The 22037-nt window shown below is 52.4% G+C and overlaps 8 protein-coding genes across 8 annotated transcripts; 4 read left to right on the top strand and 4 right to left on the bottom strand.

Moving 5' to 3' along the window:
* Positions 1-35: 35 nt before the first annotated feature.
* On the top strand, positions 36-377 carry APUU_50756A (uncharacterized protein; the record flags this gene model as incomplete). Its single annotated transcript, XM_041705788.1, has 1 exon — positions 36-377. One exon carries the CDS (start codon positions 36-38, stop codon positions 375-377), a length of 342 nt encoding a protein of 113 aa, XP_041558239.1.
* Positions 378-749: 372 nt separating this feature from the next.
* On the bottom strand, positions 750-2177 carry ASK1 (DASH complex subunit ASK1; the record flags this gene model as incomplete). The annotated part of the gene is made up of 4 exons (XM_041705787.1): positions 750-886; positions 947-1856; positions 1916-2022; positions 2087-2177. 4 exons carry the CDS (start codon positions 2175-2177, stop codon positions 750-752), a joined length of 1245 nt encoding a protein of 414 aa, XP_041558238.1.
* Positions 2178-2452: 275 nt separating this feature from the next.
* APUU_50754A (uncharacterized protein) lies at positions 2453-3636 on the top strand (the record flags this gene model as incomplete). Its single annotated transcript, XM_041705786.1, has 2 exons — positions 2453-2474; positions 2693-3636. The coding sequence occupies 2 exons, from the start codon at positions 2453-2455 to the stop codon at positions 3634-3636; spliced, it is 966 nt and encodes a 321-aa protein (XP_041558237.1).
* A 563-nt stretch (positions 3637-4199) lies between these two features.
* Positions 4200-6000, bottom strand: APUU_50753S (cytochrome P450; the record flags this gene model as incomplete). Its single annotated transcript, XM_041705785.1, has 6 exons — positions 4200-4391; positions 4447-4575; positions 4629-4730; positions 4781-5542; positions 5596-5681; positions 5751-6000. 6 exons carry the CDS (start codon positions 5998-6000, stop codon positions 4200-4202), a joined length of 1521 nt encoding a protein of 506 aa, XP_041558236.1.
* Positions 6001-7137: 1137 nt separating this feature from the next.
* On the top strand, positions 7138-8387 carry APUU_50752A (uncharacterized protein; the record flags this gene model as incomplete). The annotated part of the gene is made up of 4 exons (XM_041705783.1): positions 7138-7317; positions 7390-7877; positions 7929-7937; positions 7988-8387. The coding sequence occupies 4 exons, from the start codon at positions 7138-7140 to the stop codon at positions 8385-8387; spliced, it is 1077 nt and encodes a 358-aa protein (XP_041558235.1).
* Positions 8388-9039: 652 nt separating this feature from the next.
* On the bottom strand, positions 9040-10377 carry APUU_50751S (NAD(P)/FAD-dependent oxidoreductase; the record flags this gene model as incomplete). Its single annotated transcript, XM_041705782.1, has 1 exon — positions 9040-10377. One exon carries the CDS (start codon positions 10375-10377, stop codon positions 9040-9042), a length of 1338 nt encoding a protein of 445 aa, XP_041558234.1.
* A 534-nt stretch (positions 10378-10911) lies between these two features.
* Positions 10912-18553, top strand: PKS10 (type I iterative PKS; the record flags this gene model as incomplete). The annotated part of the gene is made up of 2 exons (XM_041705781.1): positions 10912-15315; positions 15404-18553. The coding sequence occupies 2 exons, from the start codon at positions 10912-10914 to the stop codon at positions 18551-18553; spliced, it is 7554 nt and encodes a 2517-aa protein (XP_041558233.1).
* A 58-nt stretch (positions 18554-18611) lies between these two features.
* nrps6 (putative nonribosomal peptide synthase) lies at positions 18612-21969 on the bottom strand (the record flags this gene model as incomplete). The annotated part of the gene is made up of 2 exons (XM_041705780.1): positions 18612-21326; positions 21379-21969. The coding sequence occupies 2 exons, from the start codon at positions 21967-21969 to the stop codon at positions 18612-18614; spliced, it is 3306 nt and encodes a 1101-aa protein (XP_041558232.1).
* Positions 21970-22037: the final 68 nt, after the last annotated feature.

The raw sequence follows: 22037 nt of genomic DNA, 5'->3' as shown, positions 1-22037 counted from the left end.
CTGGCGTTGTCTTGCCGGCTACCAATTCAGCCTGAATGGATCGCCATTATTTTTTATTTGCTTTTTGCGACTGGCCTTTACAAACAACCCCGAGCTTCGTCGACTCCGACAGCATGTATATATCAGGGGCGGCCGTCCACGTTATTTCCCTTTCTTTTCTACATGGCGATTTCTACACTGTCTGTCGCCCACCCCCGCAAAGGGCAAAAAACCTTCGAACTTCTGATGATCAGCGCCTCACTCTCGATACCCTTCATGTATCTTTTCCGTTGCTTGCGTGCTATTTTGATTACCCTCCATTTGACCCCGCAGGTTCGAAGCTAGTTCCCCTATCAGTTTCTAGTGGTGTGGTGTATGCATGTTCTCAAAACTTTTAGAAGATTCCCCTTTACTACCTTTTTATTGTTGGTCGATGCGGATGTCTGATAACCTAATTACTACGTATCCGGTGTCGCACCCTCTTTTCTTTTTGGACTGTGCTAGCTTATGTTAGAGTAGGGTTGTTGTGGGTAGCAGGGGCAGCCTTGGGGTTGCTACGGTGGTGGCTGAGAATACCTATATGAAGATTTATCAACGTATGAGTATGAACAAGGTGTTGTTTTAATGAAGCCCGCTGTTTGTTTTCAATTCGGGTTGAAGCATCGTAAGTATAGATATCATTGAAGAACTATGTACTTCATATCCTTGTATCTCATCTTTATACATGTCCAAAAGAGTAATATACGTAGTATGTACGATCACGCTATAAACTAGAAGGTATCGTCCTCAAGCCTCTCCACCCGCCGAATAACGCTCGGGCTCTGGTCGTCCCCCAACTCCTCTGTGGTGTCGTTCGCACCAGCTGTGAAAAGCAGTTGTTCCACGATTCGCCTCGATGCTTCCTTGGCTGTTTCACACTAACGTTAGCATACGTATTGCTAGAATGATAGGAAAGGGATTCACGAACCTGGTGTCTTCATAAGTCGGCTCTGGGGAATATGGAACTGCATTGTCTTGGGCGGGCTAACGCCAAGTTCGTCTTCGTCCTCGTCACCGAACTGGTCATCGTCGCTGTCCCAGTCGCTGCGCTTGCCGAGACCGCCCTTGGCCGGTGTGAGGACGCTTTTTCCTGGCTTTGGAGTGCCGCGTGGCCGGCTACCGCTTGGGCGTGACTTGCGGCCCGTACCTGGGGTTTGGGGTTTAAGCGGGGAGGAGAAAAGCTCTGAGTTGAGTTGCGGGGCTTCGGGCTCGGGACTGGACATGGGGGAGTCCTCGAAGGCGTATTTCGTGGCAGAAGCTTTTGGGGTGACGGCGAACCGGGACCGCGTGGCATCGTAGCCCTTTCCGAGGGGTGTGGCTTGAACGCGGTAGGTTCTGTCGTTGAGATGGTGCAAGACGGGGTCGGCGCCCGGTTTCTCGTGCGATACGGGTGGAATGAAGGGAGATGAGGACATGAGATCGTCGCCGTAAGTCTGCTGATGAGTTCCGCGCGATGGCTGCTTTCCGGGGGTGGTTGGAAGGTAGGAGTCGTCGTCATAGTCATGATCGTGGTCGCCTTCGGGGAGACCGTAAGGGGATGGATGGGCGATCGAGGAGGTGACGGTCGAGTCGTTGAGCGGATTATCATGCATAGCGCGAGGAGTACTGTGTGATGAAAGGCTTAAAGAGGTGAGATCGATATCGTCGGGCTTCCGATCGTGGTCGATGCGTTCGGTAGACGGAGTCTGGTAGGATTCGGATTCGGTGAGGTTGCTTTGAGAGATGTTGGCCGAGTCATCTTCCGTGAGGGTTTCTTCAACAGTTGTATCCTGGTCGGGCTTTTCCTCATATCCAGACAGGGAAACATTGGCACTGGCTTCGAAGAATTGTTTCCAGAACTGAAGGGACAAATGAGCCTAAGTTCGCCTAAGTTCAAACGATCGGACAAATGACGAACCTTTGCGCCATCCCAAACATCGCGGGAAGCTTCAGAGTATTGCTCGACAACGGGAAGAACACTGGTGGTGACAATACGGTGGGCACGACTGAAGTTATGATCGATCTCTGGAGAGTAAATCCACTGATCAGTTATCTGAAGGTCGGAAGCCATGTCGGGAAGTTTGTTTACCTTGAAGCGTCAGGGTGATGGATTGCTCCAGCTTCTCTAATTCCTCTGTGAGCGTCAAGGGACGCTGAGGCATGGTAGATTGGCGCGACATAGCGACAGAATAGAGCGATTTCAGGGTAAAGCCGATTGCCGATGCAGTCCGCGGTCTGTTTGAGGTGACGAAGTTGTTGACATGAGGGGAAACACGGGATACCGAAAGCGGTTGCAACGTAGGGCACGTGGATAAGGGCCCGATAAGATCACGTGGAGGCGCAGCGGGGAAGAACGCCGACAGAGCGCCAGTGGGCTGACTTGACTTCAACGGTTGCCTACGACACGGATCTCTCGGATACGCTTTAAAAGTGCTAGAGAGCTGGAGAAGCCGAGATGCCTACTCCAGTTGCAAAGGGTATGTTGCTATTTTCCTTCTAGATGCATTCTCCTTTGGACGCCTTGTATACTTTCGCCGGGGCGGTGTGCTTATCAGTGATGATGCATGCTTTGGAATGGAGATCTATCCCTATTTGAAGAATGAACTGGACGCCGTACTATATGAAAAAAAAAACTCGCTTTTTAATATTGCGCGACATGAGTCTGTCCATGTATCGGAGCACTGACGAGTGGTAGGAATCATCATTGGTGTGGCGGCGCTTGTTGCCGCGGGCATCGCGGTCTATGAATCACCTCAGTTTCGACGATGGGTGGACAATTCGCGGCGAAAGCTGGCGATGACGCTGCACAACCTTGGGGATGAAGTTGATCCCGGCGAGGCTGAATCTCTTTATCGACATGATATATCTATGACGGAAGAGCTGGGTCCGGCTGCGGAAGAGCGACGGCGAATAGCGCGGGACGAGATCCAGCGACGACGAAGTTTCCTGGAGGAGCGCCATAAGAAGAGATCAAATAGCTCACTAGGGACATTCGATACGCTCGTAGATGATAGTGGTCATCTCCTGGATAGCCAAGATCAAGGTAATTCTGCTGCAAGGTCAACTGCCGTGGATCTTGGCACTTCGCAGCCTATGCAACGGGGCAAACAGTCAGACCCTCCGGTCGCCGAGTCGACGGTGATATATGATGCCGAGCCAGTGGCCGAGCAAGACAAGCTTCGACTTGACATTCCAACGCAGAGGAGCCGCGTCTCATCCGTTACTGCAGCTGACTTTACTCCTGTTTCCGAAGTATCAGACGGCATGTCGGCTTCGATCGTTTCCAGGCCATCGGCCGATGAACACCAGCCGAGAACATCTTCATCTAGCCACACAGAGGGAAGCCTCTCCGACGTAATTTATGCTCACCCTGATTCGGCCGCTAGTGGACCTGCACCAGATGCCCAGTCGCCATTTTCAGATCTAGAAGGCCTTCGGTTCACCCAGGACCGCGCACCGACACCACCAACACCGTCCACCGCCGACAACTTCAGTCACATTGCGGTGGATGCTTCGTCGGACGGTGTACTCAGTGAATTTGAGGGCTCCCTGGGGCGAGTTGCCACTCCTGCTAGTTGGTCAGAGGTCTCGAGCGAGATCAGCAATGACGAGTACAACCATCATGGATTTAGGTCTTGAACCCAGTATTTGAAGGATCGTACAGATTTTGGATGGATAGGCGCTTTAGGATGGGAAGGAGTATCAAGGTAATGGAATAGGCGTCAAGGGTATCAAATTGACTTGTTTTGGAGCTTGGATTATTAGAGGACTTTATTGTTGGTGTCTTAATTTATAACAGTTCTCCATACGGGGTTTACCTATATCTCTGACCTCCGTGTCATGTTGGCTTTGGGTTCAATTGTGAAAGTAACTTCCTTCCGTTTTTATGACTTGAAAGGAAAAAAGGAAAGGAAAGATAATTGAAGGCCAACATCCTAGTCTTTACCTCCAGCACCTAAATGCTGTTTCCAAGCCGACCTATAAATAGCCTGCATACTGTGCTTCGGATCGACCAGTGAGCCCTGCATTGCCCAGCGCAGCTACTGCAGGTGTAGTGCTCGACAAGAACGCGTGTTTCAATCATTAAAAAAGAAAAGCACAAACACAAAAAACAGAAAAGTAAATTAACTGCAGTTGAACTACCTACTGATAAATAATTATTAACAAACAAACAAAGCCCTAATTCATATAAACAAACAAAATCACACCCTCTGGCGCCTCCGAATCCTGCACGGCCATCCATAAGGAACAGCAAGGAACCGGGACTCATACTGCCAGTCCTTCTTCGGGTTGATTTTCTCGATATCGTAGTCTCGCACGATGGTCGTGAGGACCTTTGAGAGCTCGAACTGGGCGAGGTTGCGGCCGGGACATTGGTTGTATCCGGCTCCCCACTGTAAAGTAAATATAAGTCAGAGATATTAACAAATGGGTAATAGAGGGGCGTACGTGGATCAGGAAGTAGTCCATCTTCTTGGTATCGCCTTGGAGCCAGCGGTCCGGGTTGTAGGTCTCGCAGTCTGCGCCGAAGATGTCGGGGTTGCGGTGGATGACCCAGGGGTGGACACTGAGGATGACCTGGTGTTTTGTTAATATAGTTAACTAATAGGAGTATATCTTGTGAGGCTTACTCCTTCTGGGAAGTATCTTCCAGCAATAGTTATTCCGCCCTCAGGGACAACGCGGGGAAGATTGTGCGCGACGCCAGGGTGGAATCGGTATGCTTCTTTTAACTATATCAGAGTTAGAATGGTTGTGATTTATTCAAAATTGATAAACTCACACAAGCCTGGAGGAAGGGCAACTTCGCAGCCTCACTATATTGAACCAACGGCGAGAGTTCTCCACGGGCCACCGCAGCATCAATCTCAGCCTGCGCGCGCTTCATCAAATCCGGGCGACGGAGCAAGTTATAGATCACAGCCTGGGCAGTGGAGCTCACGGTCTCGGCACCGGCTCCAATGTTCGCAACGGCAGCGCCGAAGATGTCTTCCTCCTTCATTCGCTCGGGGTGGGTAGCACGCACGTCCAGCCAGCGCTGTACCATATCATGGCGGAGCTCTGGGTTACTCTTGCGGCTTTCGATGGCGAGAAGGCAAGTATCGAAGATGTGGGAGTTAGGCTGTAGACCGAGACGGCTGAAGAGGGGGTTCCCCAGGGTGAGGTTGTGGAACCAGACATAGTTACCGAAGATGGCGATGTAGTAGACGAGGAGGCCTGTGTTTGCGATTGCGCTGCGGATGTCGATGCCCGAGTCGACGAAGCCGAAGGACTTGGAGAAGGTCACTTCGCCGAGGACGTCGAATGCGAAGAAGCTGAACCAGTCCTGGAAGTGGATTGGGGTGTTGGAGTCGCTGAGCGCGTTGAGGCGGGTGGTGAACAGTTTCAGCACGGAGTCGATGTACGGCTCTGTCTTGGTGATGTTGGATAGCGAAAAGCCGGCGGAGAGGTTGCGGGTCTTGTGGATGTGATAGGTAGGGTCGAGTTCGGACATTTGGTTGACATATCGGTAGTCTGGGAGGCTGAAGACGGAGTAGAATGTGCCCTGGTCGCATCTTAATTAGCTATGGATAGATCACGCATATTCAGGGCCAATACCTTTGGGATATTTGCGTGGAGAAGCTGCTTGACTGCGTCTGGGTGGGACACGCTGACTTCATTGTCGGTAAGGCGAACAAAATGGCCTACTATATTAAGACTTCACCTCAAATAGCGGGAGAGACTTTCACCTCAAGGTGGAGAGAGAGACATACCGTGCTTCTTGTGCAGTTCAAGGATTTCCAGCTCCGAGTGGCCCTTCCAGACCTGATACACTTTCCAAATGCTCGAGAATGACGCCCAGAAAGGGCCTGGAATATCCCTGATGGAGGTGCAGTATTTTCTCCAGAGAACACGGACCACAACGGCCCCAGCGAGAAACACTAGCACACGGTGAACATCCAAGAAGGACAATAACTGGGGCGCATCGGCGATGGCCATCACGTTTGACGCTGAATTCGACATGTCTACGCTGGATATTGCAGACGGGGTGACAGTCCAGATCAAAAGCAACAAGAACCAGCATTCAAGTGATCACAATGACCACAGGGGGGTGCTGGGGTAATAGGACAAAGTACCAACTCTCCTACTCCTCCTACTACTACTACAGTACTACGATCAGCGTCCATCCTGGATGACAGCGGCCCCTCCCGAGCCGCCAATGCGGAGAGCGGGCCCTGTGGAGTCTCTGGCAGCCTAAGTCTGGCCCTCTGCTGCCCTTAGTGCACGAGCGGCACAGTTTAAATTGGCCAGCTGCAGTAGTGAAACCGCTAGCTGCTGTCAACGGCTGGGAGTAAGCCTGGGGGCCAGTTAAACTCCGGTGAAGACTGTTGACACTTGACAGGTCCAAAACGCTTTGATCCATGCCGTCTTCTGATTCTGGCTCACTTAAGCCTCTTCGTATGACCCTCGGCTATGTAGTACTTTTAAGAAATGCCCAAAAGTCCCTTTGGACTACGCCGCTTAAAGTCCCAGTAGCCCGGGGGCGTCGCGACTAGTCTAACGGCGTCGCCTATCCACTGCCCTAAGTGGTTAAGTGACCATGTTCTAGACCGGACCCTCCGCTGTGCCAACTCCATCCTTCGAACGGAATGTGAGGCATCACTCCATAGCTAGCTTCTGTCTTGTTTCTCCCTTACCCCGTGGTAGTTGGTTGTATTTAGACCAAGCCATCACAGGGAATTATCACGCAGCCTACCAATCCATTGACTCATTGAGGCTTGCTTTGAGGCCCAGCCCGAGACTACCTCGATTGGCCTCTCAGCGCGGTCTTAGCAGAATGAATAGTGGATACGGAAAAAGTACCAACAACGACCAAAGTACAGGATCCAGGCAGACAGACTCCTTCTTGTTTCGGATGCATCCAGTGACTAAATTTAATCCCTAGCGCGATCAACATAACAGTACAGACGGCACGCAGCATGAGGATTGGTGCGTTTCCTTAGGGCTTCTTCCCTGATATGGTATCTGGACCTTTGTACTATGCCATCAAACACTGAAGAATATTCACCTCTATCCGACTGATGGTCTTTGTATAATACCTCCGGAGCTGCCCCTGGGATACTCTGCATATCGAGCTGGCTCGAGTTGCTACCAGGCAGAATGGCAGACCCCTCGCAATTCTCACCTGGCTATCTGGAAGAGGATCGCAGCCGGCCAGCATACATTGGGATCATATTCGCCACGTCGCTTTCCTTTGTTGTTGTTCTTGTGCGTCTGTATTCTCGCAAGTTCCTGGTCCGAGAGCTAGGATGGGATGACTACTTCATTTTGATGGCGCAGGTAAGCCTTCTAGTCTACGCAGTAGTGCTTGCTTGATTGCTTCTCCCCTGACACCCCTGCGTCTTGCTATAGCTGGTTTCCTGGGCGACTATGAGCCTCTGTATGATGATTCTGCACTATGGCTCTGGTCGCCATCTGGCGGCGCTGATGCTCGAGTCTCCAGAGGATCTTGTCCATATGTACAAATGGCTCTTCACGACCCAGATGGTCTATATGTTCAACCTGTGGCTCTGTCGTGTCTCGGGGCTGGCCTTTTATGCACGCATCAACCCCATGCCGCAGTTTATTCTCTACCTCAGACTTTCCTTTGCGTTTATCACGTCGGTGTACGTTGCGCAGACGCTCATCATTGCCCTTCAGTGTATCCCTCTCCAGGCGATGTGGGATCAGAGTGTAGACGGGAAATGCATGGGATCGGGAATCGTCTTCATCTCAACGGGGGCTCTGACTATCGCCTGCGACTCGCTGGTACTGCTTCTCCCTGTCAAAATCGTTCTGACTCTGCAAGCACGCTTGACACGGAAGATTGCATTGCTAGGTATCTTGTGTTTTGGAGTCTTGTAAGCATCCCACATTAACTATATTCATCAAACCCTTGCTAACCCTTACAGTGCCGTCGTGTGAGCACCTATATTCCCTTCCCTACAAAAGTAACGAACTAACAAGCCAGAACATCCGTCCTCCGCATGATCTCCATGATCGTCTCCGTCGAAAACGAATCCGACGCAACCTGGTACTTCTCCCCGGTCATCGCCTGGACCTGCGCCGAGATCAGCGCCGCCATAATCGCCCTCTCGCTGCCCGCCCTGCGCGCCATATTCGGCTTCCTGAAGGAGAAGCGCACAACCAGAGACCAGAGCTACTCGCACGGCTCTGAATCAATTGGTCTGGAGTCCTCGGGTCGCAGAACAGCAACAAACAAGGGTCGCATCTTCCATGGCTCCGGTGTCTTTGAGAATAGGGCTGAGGTGGATGTTGCGCGGAGTCCGAGCCAGGAGGTGCTCTGGGATGGAAGACATGATCGGAAAATCCGTGTTACGGATACGGTGGAGGTGAATGTGAGGGGGTAGGACATTTCTTTTGTATTTCCTTTATTTCTTTTGTTTTGTACTATGGGGTTGTGTAGATAGAAAAGGGTGTCCTTCGCGGGACATTGCATCATCCACTATGAACTGCTAAATATACTAAATATACTCTGGAACAGGAATATTACTCGTGGTCGCTCTTTCCTTCGATATTAATTCTGAACTGTATACGGAAAGACAGCAAACCCATCGCACTTTCCTTGCAGAGTCAGTAAAGTATTCGTATTAGGAAGGTCCTGTCCATTCAGGATACTATTTGGAAGGTGCGATGGGATAAGCACATACTACTTACTATGTTGTCGCCATCTATCTCGGTGTTTGTCTTAGTATGGGTTTTATCTGAGGACATCTAGACGGAATACAGCTATGAATCTACAATAGTAGTGAGCTATGCGATAACACCCCAATCCAGCACGCTGTACAACAGGTTATCGAGGGGAAGTGCAGAAGCATTGTTGAGGGTCATATTAAGTAGTTTACCTCTAGAATAGGAAAGAGCGATTTGTATTCTCTGGGTTGCTCTTTCGTAATTGACTACGTGAGCAATATATGGAAGGAACGACCAGTGCACCTTCCTTGCAAGAAGACTGTATTCCAATGGAAGGTGCTGTGCTGTTATTGAGAAGGTACGATGGAGCTACAGCTTAGCCCTAACCGACAAATCCAACCTCTTCAGCCTCTCCGTATTTATAACCATCGATCGCGGAAACTCCACTGGCACATTCAGGCCCAAAACCATACAAGCCAGAGCCTGGGCTGATCGAAACGCCCTAACCATGCCGATTCCCTGGTACGCACCGCAAACCCACTGATGCCTCCTCTCCTGTCCCGGCCACTTCCCTATAAACGGGTTTCCATCCTGCGTGAATGCAACGCACTCACTCCAGGCGTGCGTGACTTGCACGTTTCGAGTCTTGAAGTCGAATAGCGCGGGGACGACAGTGCGGAGGTGGGTTTGGGGTAGAACGTCCATGTTCCCGTCATCGCTTGTTGCGCGGCGGCCTGTGTTCGCGCGGCCGATTATGAATGCCCCATCTGGGCGTTGTACCATGTAATCGTAGTCGTGCTCGGCGTAGCGCAGCCAAAGCGAGTTGTCGACGTGGATGTTTGAGTCTGGGGCATGGCGCTGGACATTTGCACGAACCGGCGAGACGAACGGCTGCAGTTCCGGCACGAGATGGCTCATCCAGGCGTTTGTGGCGTGGATGATGATCGGTGCTTTGATGTCTCCTCGTGTGGTTTTCACTGTGCCGTAGTCTGGATTCTCGTGGACGTCTGTGGCGACGGTGTTTGTTTGGATGGTTAGACTGTGGTCGCGGACGTATCTCTCCAAGAGCCCGGTTACGAGTTTATACGGCCACACTGAGCCTGATGGCATCCCGATCGCGCCGACGCTTTTCGCCGGGCAGTGCCGGGCGTCGAGGTCCGCTCGGTTGGTGTATACGGTATACTTCTCTGCAAGGTCCGGTGCGTATTTGCGCATATCCTCGAGTGCGCGGATAGCACGACTAAAAGTGTGTTCGTCGTGGTAGACAACAACGCCCTCATGCAGCCGCAGGTCACACTGGATCCCATTCTCCCTGACGCACTTAACCAGCTCGTCGAGATGGCCGTGCTCAAAGCGCATGACGCGCAGTGCCTCGTCCGTGCCGTATGCCTGCTGTCTCTCGAACCAAACACCGGGGCTCATGACTTTACAGTGCCCCCCATTACGACCTGTTGCGCCGGAGCAGAGACCGCGGGCTTCGACGACGACGATGTTCAGATTCGGCTTACGGGCGTATAACGAGCGGACGAGACTTGCCGCTGTCATGCCAGAGCCAATGATGATGATGTCGGCTTGGTCGATCCATGGTGATTGGAGGTTGCTTATCCTGGACGGTTCAGAGAGCCAGAATGGCTGTGTTGGGGATTTACCAGGGAGACCGGGGTCGACGATGCCTGGTTCGTAGATTCCGTCGGGGGAGGTTGACATCCTAAATTTTGAGACTAGATGGGGGTACAGAATTGCCAGTGCATATGAACCAGGTCGTGGAGCGTTAATAAGTGCGCCAGCCGCTGGGGATTACCGCATTAGGGCAGCGATCGCGATGAAGCCCTGATTGGAGAGTTGCGTCTCCAACTCTGCTGTTGATTGACATCGGGACACTCTCCGGCTTGCATCAGATAGGCCAATAATACTCGCCTGGACGAGCAACTGGGCGAGTTGGGGTTCACTTTGACTCAAGAATAAGCTATTCAGCAGTTTAAGCAATCAGACCTCATATTGGATTTAATAATTCTTCGCTGCAATAGATAAAGGGCTCTCCTCCCACGTCTCAGGATAATATACTTGGTGACTGAACAGTCTTAAGCTTCAGTGCGTATACGTATTCGTTACTACGTCAGCCCAATAGGCGACTAGTGGCCTCTCCTGCTGCAGATGCAGACTCAAGTGGTATAATTACCCCTCGAGCTGACGGTTGTAACTATTCACTGAACACCAGAAACAATACAAATATTCTTGATAATGACAACTCTGCACGAGCCGATAGCCATAATCGGCTCGGCATGCCGGTTCCCAGGACAGTCCCAGACGCCTACAAAACTGTGGGAGTTACTGCAGCACCCCCGAGACGTCCTGAAGGAATTCGATCCAGAGCAACTGAGCCTGCAGCGCTTCTTCCACGAGAATGGAGAGACCCACGGCTCAACGGACGTCACCAACAAGTCCTACCTCCTAGACGAAGACATCGGTTTCTTCGACGCCTCCTTCTTCGGCATCAGCCCCGTCGAGGCAGCCAGCATGGATCCCCAGCAGCGAATCCTACTTGAGACCGTCTACGAAGCACTCGAAGCCGCCGGTCTTACCCTCCCCCAAATAAAGGGCTCCCAAACAGGCGTCTACGTCGGATCCATGACAGACGACTGGTCCGCGATCCAGCGCAGAGACATGGAAACCGTCACCACATACGCCGCAACCGGCACAGCAAGCAGCATCCTCTCGAACCGAATATCGCACGCATTCGACCTCCACGGGCCCTCCGAAACCATCGACACCGCCTGCTCCAGCTCCCTCGTAGCCCTGCACCACGCAGCCACCGCCCTCCGCATCGGAGACTGCGACACGGCCCTCGTCGCGGCCGCCAATCTAATCCTAGACCCGAGCCGGTACATCCTCGAGTCCAAGCTGCATATGCTCTCGCCAGACGCGCGGTGCCGGATGTGGGATGTAGGTGCGAACGGGTATGCGCGTGGGGAGGGCGCTGCAGCGTTAATACTTAAACCGCTCAGCCGCGCGCTCAGGGACGGGGATCACGTCGATGCGCTGATTAGGGGTACGGGTGTGAATTCTGGTGGTCAGACTGCGGCGGGAATTACGGTGCCTTCGGCGATAAGCCAGAGGGATCTGATCCGGAGCACGTATCGTCGTGCGGGACTGGATCCGGTGAGGGATGCGCCGCAGTTTGTGGAGTGTCATGGCACTGGGACGCCTGTTGGGGATCCTGTCGAGGCGCGGGCTCTCAGCGAGGCATTCATTGCTTCTACTGTGCCAGGAAGGTCAAAGGTAATCCACGTCGGGTCTATAAAAACCGTCATCGGGCATCTAGAGGGCTGTGCGGGATTAGCGGGTGTGCTCAAGGCTATACTGGCTATCAAGCACAAGACCATCCCTCCAAACCTCCTCTTCAACAAACTCAACCCAGAGATTGAACCGTATTACGGTCCGTTACAGATCACAAAAGTCCCGCTCGCATGGCCAGAGCAGCCCGCAGGTACACCGATGCGAGCGAGCGTGAATAGTTTCGGATTCGGGGGGACCAACGCCCATGCTATCATCGAGGGCTTCGCAGAAGAGAGTAACATTACAAACGAACATGTTCCTGTTCCGGAGGACGAGTTGACTCCCGCGAGCCCGTTATTGCTATTCTTCTCAGCCCGGTCTGCCTCGTCGTTGCTGCGTTCCATCAAGGCATATATACAGCATCTGCGGCATAATCCTCGCATAAATCTCCGCGATCTCAGCTGGATTCTTTACTCGCGCCGCTCTGTGCATCGCATGCGAGCTTCCTTTTCTGGAGTATCACGAGAGACTCTCTTGGAACATATGGAAAGCTATGTCTTGCGCTGTGAGGCTGGATACGAACCACGGCTGGTAAACCGGGCAAGTCCTAGCCCTAAAGCCCTAGGGGTATTCACAGGCCAAGGCGCACAATGGCCAGCTATGGGGCGTGAACTATTCCTCCACTCCCATCTTTTCCGTCAGAGTATCGAAGCCTGCGAAGCAGTGTTACAAGCTTTACCAGAGCATATCCCGAGTTGGTCACTAGTGGATGAACTGACGAGTACCAGCACCAGCTCATCGCGGATTGCTTTGGCCGCTATTTCGCAGCCTCTATGCACAGCAGTGCAAATCAGCCTGGTTAATCTCTTAACTACCGCAGGGATCAAATTCGATCATGTTGTCGGGCACTCCTCTGGTGAAATCGCCGCTGCGTATGCCAGTGGCATTATCACGCTTGAAGCGGCAATGCAGATGGCCTACTACCGCGGCTTCCACGCAAGTCTTGCACAGGGTCGAAACGGTGAAAAGGGAGGGATGATCGCGGTGGGACTATCCTATGATGATGCATTGGAGTTCTGCACGCGTTTTGAATTCGAAGACCGTATCCAGGTCGCGGCTGTTAATGCACCGCAGAGTGTGACTATTTCTGGCGATCTTGAAACCATACTACAAGCTAAGGAAAGACTCAAGCAGGATGGTGTGTTTGTGAAACAACTCAAGGTTGATACGGCTTATCATTCGCATCATATGCGGCCCTGTGAGCAGGCGTACTTGGATTCGTTGCTGGCGTGTGATATACAAGTACAGCTCCATGATAGAAAGTCTCCGATATGGCATTCCAGTGTACACGGCGATACACTACTAGAACAAGATGACCTGAGCGCGCTTTCCGGACCGTACTGGGTATCCAACATGATCCAGCCCGTGCTCTTCTCTCGCGCTATCGTGTCCGCCATACAGCATGGAGGACCCTTCGACTTGGTCGTTGAAGTTGGGCCCCATCCCGCGCTCAAAGGGCCGACGGAGCAGGTCTTCAAAGAATTAGGTGCTGTTCCTTATTACACTGGGACATTGAAGCGTGGGGAGAACGACATCGAGGCGTTGAGTGCTACTGTCGCGGGTATATGGATGCAGCTAGGCCCTGAATCCATAGACCTGAATGGATTCCACAGGGCATTTTCTGTTGATCGTAACCTGCAGGAGTATACATCTGCCACTCCCGCGCTTATAAAAGATCTACCGACTTATTCCTGGGACCATGACCGGGTCTTCTGGCGGGAGTCGCGCATGTCTCGCCGATTCCGCACAGACAGAGACAGACCACATGAACTACTAGGCCGGCGCACACCAGACGATAACAACCGGGAACTTCGCTGGCGGAATGTTCTCAGACGGAACGAATTGTCCTGGCTTAGTGGGCACGAGGTCCTGGGCGATATTTTGCTCCCCGGGGCAGCGTATGTGTCTATTGCGCTTGAGGCAGGCCGGTATCTTGCGGGCATGCAGAAGAGGAGATGTCTTGAGCGGCTTGAGGTTGAGAAGGTGAGGATTCTGCGGCCGGTGGTTGTACCGGATGATAAGGCTGGGGTTGAGACGCTTTTCACTGTTTGCGTAGAGGAATCTGCGTCTGCATCAGAAGGCGATGTTCAGATCATCACAGCCCAGTTCTCGTACTACGTCTGTCCTGACGAGACATCTGGGTCCATGATACACACCTGCAGCGGTAACCTCACTATCCATCTCCGCCGGATATCCGATATCAACGCTGCTCAGAACTACAACGTCCTCCCTCCAAAAGAGCCCCCTCCTACAGATCTAACCCCCATCACCACCTCCGACATCTACTCCATGTTCCACCGCATCGGCCTTACATACTCCGGTATCTTCCGCACCATCGACACCTGCCAGCGGTGTCTAAACTTCTCCACCGCCACCGCAGTCTGGCCTGGCGGTGCACTAGGCCGTCGTGATGAGTACCTGGTCCACCCGGCCCTCCTTGACGTTGCATTCCAAGCACTATTCCTCGCGCGAACGCATCCAAATACAGGCCATGTCTCGGCTGCTCTGCTACCATCGTATATAGAGCGTGTTCGCGTTGCTGGACCTAGGGCAGAACAAGCCGGACTTGGAACGGGACCTGGAGACATCCGCGCAGAATTCGAAACATGGATCATCCAGCAGACTGCAGAAACAGTAACAGGGGATATCAACATCTACGATCCAGCAGCAGAGAGCCGCCGAGTTCTCCAGCTCGAGGGGTTAGAGGTCCGGATGGTTGGGGAGCTTGATGTCTCGGCTGACAGGCCCATATTCTCCAAAACGGTTTGGGGGTCTGATATTGCACGCAGGATTGAGATTGCTGAGTTGGTTCATGAATATGATACTGTTCGAGACGGGCAGCTGTTACGCTTGAGTGCAGCTGCTGAGCGTATGGCGCTGTTCTATGCTAAACAGGTAGTGAACGAAGTTGAGGGTTTTGATAATCGGGAAAAGATGTCGTGGTATCATCATCGCATGCTCGAGGCATTAGATACGCACCTGGAGCTTACGCGAAAAGGTCAGCATCGGATCATGAGGCGGGAGTGGTTAGAAGATACACAGGCAACGATGGATGCGCTGGACGCGGAGAATCCGGATGAAGTAGAGCTGGAGATCCTGAAGGCTTCCGGGGAGAATCTTGCAAGAGTAGTCCGGGGGGAGATGCACATGCTGGAAGTTCTCAAGGAGAATGACCTGCTGGGTCGGTATTATATGCGCGATGGCGGCTTCATCAGGGTTAATCAGTGTCTTGCCCGTGCGATGCAGCACATCTCGTTTAAATTCCCGCGTTGCAATATTCTGGAGATTGGGGCTGGGACTGGTGCTACGGTATGTTTCTCTTCAATCTTCTATTGGTATTTTATACCACTCTTGTAATATTCTATTGATCTTTATACGACTGCTGATGTTATGATAGACCTGGAGTGTCCTGGACGCCATCAAGTCCGCATACGAGATGTACACGTACACAGACATCTCCGCTGGCTTTTTCTCCAGCGCAAGGGAAAAGTTCACAGACTCACTCGATCAAATGATATTTAAAGTCCTCGACATTGAAAAAGATCCATCAACCCAGGGCTTCGCACCGCACTCATACGATGTGATCATCGCAGCCAATGTCATCCACGCCACCCGTAATCTGGAAAACACACTGCGGAATATTCGATCGTTGCTCCGGCCTGGGGGATACTTCCTTCTGTTTGAAGTCACAAATACGCAGTCTCTTCGGATTCTGGTTAGTTTCGGTGGCTTGAGTGGGCTGTGGCTGGGAGAGGAGGAGAATCGTCGACTGAGTCCGACAGTCTCATGCACAGACTGGGATAGACTCTTGGGACAGACGGGATTCTCGGGTGCTGATACTGTCGTTCATGACGTTGCTGACGAGGACAAACATACCCTGTCTTTGATTGTTAGCCAGGCAGTGGACCGGGCATTTCTTCGCTTGCGAGATCCGTTGGCTACTGCAGCCGAGTTTGACCTTTCTCTAGGACCTGTGTTATTGATAGGAGGGCAGAAGTCGACAACGTCAATTGCTAGCCAGATTCAAGAGATTCTTCCTGAATCGTGGCATCGGGAATTGCACGTCATTCCCAGCCTTGATGGGCTTGATCCAGCTCAACTGCAACCAAACATGGAGATAATCTGTCTGCACGAGCTAGACGAGCCACTCTTCACAGGGATGACATCACGACGGCTAAACATGCTGCAAAATATGCTAACAAACGCCCGTGTACTACTCTGGGTGAAGCCCGCAGACCAGACGCAGACCCCTCGAGCTGCCATGTTCCCAGGTATTGCACGCGTTCTTGAAGATGAGATACCGCAGCTGCGAACACAGGTTGTTAGTCTTGAGACGGGTGTAGATGGCTCCGTGGCAGCTCGATTCTTAGTTGAGGGTCTCCTGCGACTGCATGAGCTGAGTGAGCATGACCGCGTAGCGCAGAGCGATAGGGACGTATACCAGCAGGTATGGAAACAGGAGCCTGAAGTTACGCTGCGTACCACTGGTCAAGTCCTGATTCCACGGGTCGTTATGGATAATGACCTGAACGAGGTGTATATTGCGTCAACGCGCGCAGTGACAAAGCTGGTGGATTCAGCAGATACTATCAAGGCAGTGCCTGGGGCGTCCAAGATGATGCTGCAAGTTGACACTGACAGGACCACGACTGCCTGTACTATTTCTGTTAAGTATGTGGTGCATATGCCAGATAACCAAGGTGATGGACTGTACCTTGTTTATGGGACTCAGGATGGGTCGACATCTGTGATTGGCATCTCGAAATACAACTCCTCGGTGGTGCAGTTAGGGCTGGCTGATATATTCACTGTCGACAACGATACAGCTGTGAGCACCATCAAAGCAACCACGAACTGCTTACTCTCTCGAGCCCTATCCATGATTGCAGGGCCCGGAGCGAGAGTCCTTGTGTACGAGCCACCGTCAGAATCAATTGCTTCTCTGGTTACCACTGATTTGATGCACGCTGGAGCACGAGTTCATTTCGTGACATCGGGTCTCAATGGACCGGTCGATTGGATCAGGGCCCACCCTCTGGCATCGAAACGTGAAATTGAGCGTCTCATACCTACAGATATCACGCTGTACGTGGACTGCTTGACAGATGGTTTGGCGAGCCAGACCATTCAATCGTGTCTTCCACCTAATTGCACACGGTGCCATTTTGACAGTCACCTTCTGAAGCAGGTCATCAAAGATGGAGTAAATATTCCAATATTACTCGGGGACGCATATAGGGCTGCAAAGGGTGTTGCACGAGACGAAAGCGATATCGTCCCAGCATCTCAGTTAGCAGGCACAGACCTTAGCCTGCTCAACAGACAATATGTGACTGACTGGCAGCGGAAGTCTGAGCTCCTCAAAGTCACAGTTCCGCCTCTTTCGATGAAGAACCTCTTCCATCCTGACCGGACATATTTCATGGTAGGAGCCGCAGGGGGCTTGGGACTCTCGATCTGCCGCTGGATGCTCCGTAACGGCGCCAAGTTTATAGTAATCGCCAGTCGAGACCCTCAAATAAACACTTCCCTCCTTGAGGATGCCCATCGCCAAGGAGCCAGGGTAGAAGTCGTCGCCATGGACGTGACCAACAAAGAGTCAGTAGAGGAGGTTGTCCACAAGATCCAACAGACAATGCCACCAGTCGCCGGCGTCTGCAACGCAGCGATGGTCCTCTCAGACTCCCTATTCCTAGACATGGACGCAGCCCAACTAAACAAGACCCTCGCCCCCAAAGTCGACGGCTCCGAGCACCTCGACGCCGTGTTCAGGGACTCAGATCCGAACCTCGACTTCTTCATCCTGCTCTCATCCGCCGCTGCAGTCGTCGGCAACGCAGGACAGTCGAACTACAACTGCGCCAATCTCTACATGGAAGCACTCGTGGACCAGCGCCGTGCCCGCGGCGCCCCAGCCTCTATCATCCATATTGGATATGTGAGTGATGTGGGCTATGTATCGCGCAATTCCAGCCGCCAGATGCAGCGGCAGTTCAGTAAATTGCGGTCGATGCCTTTGTCCGAGATAGACGTGCATCATGCATTTGCTCAGGCAATTCGAGGGGGGAGACCGAGTACTGGTCTATCTCACAATATCATTATGGGCGTCCAGCCTCCTACTGTTCCTCTGGTCCCGAATCAGCCAGTCGTGTGGTTGGGGAACCCACGCTTTGGACATTTCGTGCCTTATAATAAAGTAGGAAATAAGCAGCAGCTGAAGCCAGGAAAACTAGGAGACGTCCGAAAGCTGGTAATAGAGGCACAGAGCGAAGAGGATGCCGTGGCGGTTACTGTCGCGGCTTTTTCTACCAAGCTGGAGTCCATATTACAGTTGCCACCGGGGTCTGTTGTAGAAAATCAAAAACAGCCGCTCGTCGAGCTGGGCATTGACTCTCTTGTCGCGGTGGAGATACGGACGTGGTTTGTGCGAGAGTTGGGCGCTGAAGTTCCTGTCGTGAAGATTCTGGGGGGAGACTCGGCCTTGCAGCTCTGTCGGATTGCTGTGCGGAGCGTAAGGAAACAGATAGTTGAAGTGAAGGTAGAGTAGTACATTCGTCAGCAGGTAGGGGTCTCAAATTGACAGATATCTGTGTACTAAGATACAACTATCCCAAAATCCTTTCTGGATTGGCCATAAAATCAGAAAAAGTCCTCCCCAGCTCCCCCATCAGAACCTCCAGTCTACCCTCTTCTACAACCATCGTCGAAGAAATCAACTCAATCTTCAACTCAGTATCTCCCTTCTTAGGCTCCGAAAAGACTCTAATGGCATCCAACGGAGGCTCGATACTGAGGTGGTCAACCAGCTCACACCGCAAGCCCCCGCCTAGATCAACTTCTTTCTCAATATCGAAGTTCAGGTGTACGTGTATACTCTGCGGCTCACTGCCTTGTGGCCAGTCCGTGCTGTTCGAAACGAGATAGTCCCATTGGGAAGCCTTGAACGGGATAGTCTGCGTATGCTGAGCTTGGAGAGCCTGAAGAAGGTCTAGAACTGTCTTGATGGGCTTGCCGCTGCTGCCGCTGTAATCGACGCGGACTGGGCAATGATTCACACAAAACACGACTAGTCGATGGCCCTGCGGGATGTTCTCCAGGTCTCTGGCGGCGACGAACTGGGCGAATACGATGTCTTGGCTCCCTGTTGCTTTGCGGAGGACATGAGACCACGCAGCTTTCACGACCGTGGCGAGCGTCACTCCGATGGGCAGGGGTTTATCCGGGATTGGTATGGTTGTGTTGCTGTGGAGCGAAATGGCCTTCCCGCTGGGGGTTTGAGGGGTTGGCAGCCTAGTTATCTTTGAGCCCTCGAGGAGTTTCTGCCAGAAGGGCAATTCATCTGGCGTCTGCTGGCGCGCGAGTTCGTGCGGGTAATAGGCGAAGTTTGTTGGGGCCACCCCTGGGTCAGAGGGGTTTTGATAGAAAGAGCATAGATCGGAGATGAATGTTTGCTGACAGATGCCGTCGTATTGGCCGTGTGAAAGTCGGAGGATGAGGACATGCTCCTGTCCTGAGGAGTCTGGAATTAGAGTGAACTGTAGTGGGAGGACATATGGATCAACGGTAAGATCGGCGGCGCACAGGTCTTGTGCAAATGATAGAGGGTCTTGCGTCGAGTTAGTGCTGTGCCGGATTGTGAATGGGAAATCATCGATATCCTTCAAGACAACTTGGATGAATCTTCCATCATGCGAAGTGAAAAGGGATCTTAGTGAAGAGTGCGTCTGAACCAGACGGCGACATGCAGTTTGAAGACGGTCAACCTGGAGTGGCCCAGAGAAGCGAAACACAAAGCCGCCACCTTTGTGACGGCTAAGCTGCCATTGCTGCCCATGACTGCATGGGAAAAAGTCAGAGACATTGGGTGGGTCAATGATAGGAGGAATGAACTTCATGAGCTCTTCCTTTTGGGCGTCGGTTAGGGGGAGCTCGCTCGGAGTCTCAACGCCAATGTCCCTCGCAGAGCTAACACCCCCGTGTTTGCCAGCTAATTCTGCCAAAGACGTCTGCTGGAACACATTTGCTGATGTAAAGACAAAGCCTGCTTCACGGGCACGACTAACCAGCCACATAGCGTTGATTGAATTGCCGCCAAGTTCGAAAAAGGAAGCATCCATGTTGATGTCCTCTGTAGCCGAGCGCAGAAGGCCGGCGCACATATCCCGAATCAGAACCTCATTCTCCGTGCGCGCTGGGCGATGAGCTTTTTCCTCTGTTAGGATGTGGTACGTCTGCAGCTTGAGCCCTAATTCGCAAGCCTTGCTGCGCAACAGTTTTCGGTCCAGCTTCCCCGACGCTGTCAAGGGTAGAGTCTCCAAAGGTACAACGGTTGTTGGGACCATATACTTGGGTAGAGTATCTCGTAGTTGAGCCAGGGCATTTTGGCTCTGCGCAGAAAACTCAGCAGTTGTATCCGCGAAGAGTGCATCGGCGGCGGCATCACCAGACACCGTTGCATGGCCCACCAGGATAAACGCAACCAGGAGAGCACCGTTATCATCTTGGCTGGGATTCACAACCTCGGCTATTGCTGCATCTGCCTCTGGGAACTGCTTTTTCAGATGACTCTCCACATCTGCCAGTTCAATCCGCTGTCCTCGCAGCTTAACCTGGGTCCCCCCGCGGCCCACATATTGCAGCATCCCTGACTCAGGCTGATACCGAACCAGGTCTCCAGTTCTTAGAAACCGAGCTCTCTCGCCTGGCCGGATCTTCTGCATCCAGATAGGGTTTTCAATGAACACAGCTGCTGTCTGCTCGGCATTGTTATAATACCCTCTCGCGAGGGATGGCCCCTCGAGCCAAAGCTCCCCTTCAGCTCCGATGGGAACGAGGTCATCAGAGTTAGAGTTAACAACCCAGCAATGCGCTGCCCACGGATACCCCATATCGCTTGCACTCGAAGTCTCCGTCTTGTTATCAACCAACGCACCCAAGCAATTTTCGGTCTGTCCATAACACATTTTTAGATCTACGCTGCCCCTCCACATGTCTAGATCCGACGGGGTGGCTGCCTCGCCTACCAGAACGACCGTGCGTAACGTCTGTACTCCCCGTGGTTCAAGGCCGCGAGCCACAGAGGGCGTGATCTCGACCCAGTTGGCATTCAATTCGGCTATAGCGCTGGCGAGGCTGTTTTGGACTTGCTCGGCGGATGGAACACACAGGCAAGCGCCGTTCATCAACGCGCCCAGGTGGTCCAGGATGCTGATGACGAAAGAGTAAGATGAGAATTGAAACATCCGGCTTTCCTGGGTTAACCCCATGCGGCGAGAGTATGGCCCTATTCCGCTTGTAGCGGCTGTGTGAATGTTGACGACCTGTCATGCCGGTCAGTAAAAGATAACTAGATGGAGGAATCACTGGACGTACACATTTGGGATCCCCAGTTGACCCGGAAGTGAATGCTACATAAACTGCGTCTCTAGGGCTGACAGTTGGCAGAGAAGCTAATGTTGTTATAGTTCTTTGGGATTCATGTTCAGCTACCAGTATGGGCCGCTCAAGCTGACCCGCTCGCGTAGACAGACTCGACGAGGTTACGATGACCGAAGCTTGGGCAATCTCACACATACGTCTGATGCGCTGGTCAGGTAAAGATGAATCGATAAGAAAGAACGCAGCTCCGGCTTTCATGACAGCAAGAATAGAAACAGCAGTCCACTTGGACTTATCAAACAGCAAGCCGATGAATTTCTCCTGGCTGTGGCCAAGCTCAACTAGACGGCTCGCCAGGGTCGTCGATAGAGCATCGAGTTGGGAATACGTTAAAGTGCCATCCCAGGCGGCAATCGCTTCTGCTGATGGGGCTGTCTGAGTCTTCTCTGCGATTACATCGTGTACGCAGCGTTCAACGCTTTCCAGCCCAATGCGAGAGTTCCATTTTTGGATCTGGTTGAGCTCACTGGTGGGTATATCGGTAGCAGACTTGATATTCAAAATTGAAGTGGTGGTCGAATTCATGGTAGCCATTGTTTTTCTTTTTCTTTTTTTCGAGGTAGGCTCACAGGAGAACCTGACTTCGGGCACAC

This window comes from Aspergillus puulaauensis, chromosome 5 (assembly GCF_016861865.1).
Source record: "Aspergillus puulaauensis MK2 DNA, chromosome 5, nearly complete sequence".
In the NCBI taxonomy this organism is placed as follows: Eukaryota; Fungi; Ascomycota; class Eurotiomycetes; order Eurotiales; family Aspergillaceae; genus Aspergillus; species Aspergillus puulaauensis.
The sequence above is the reverse complement of the archived record's forward strand: the minus strand, read 5'-3'. Positions and strand labels throughout refer to the sequence as shown.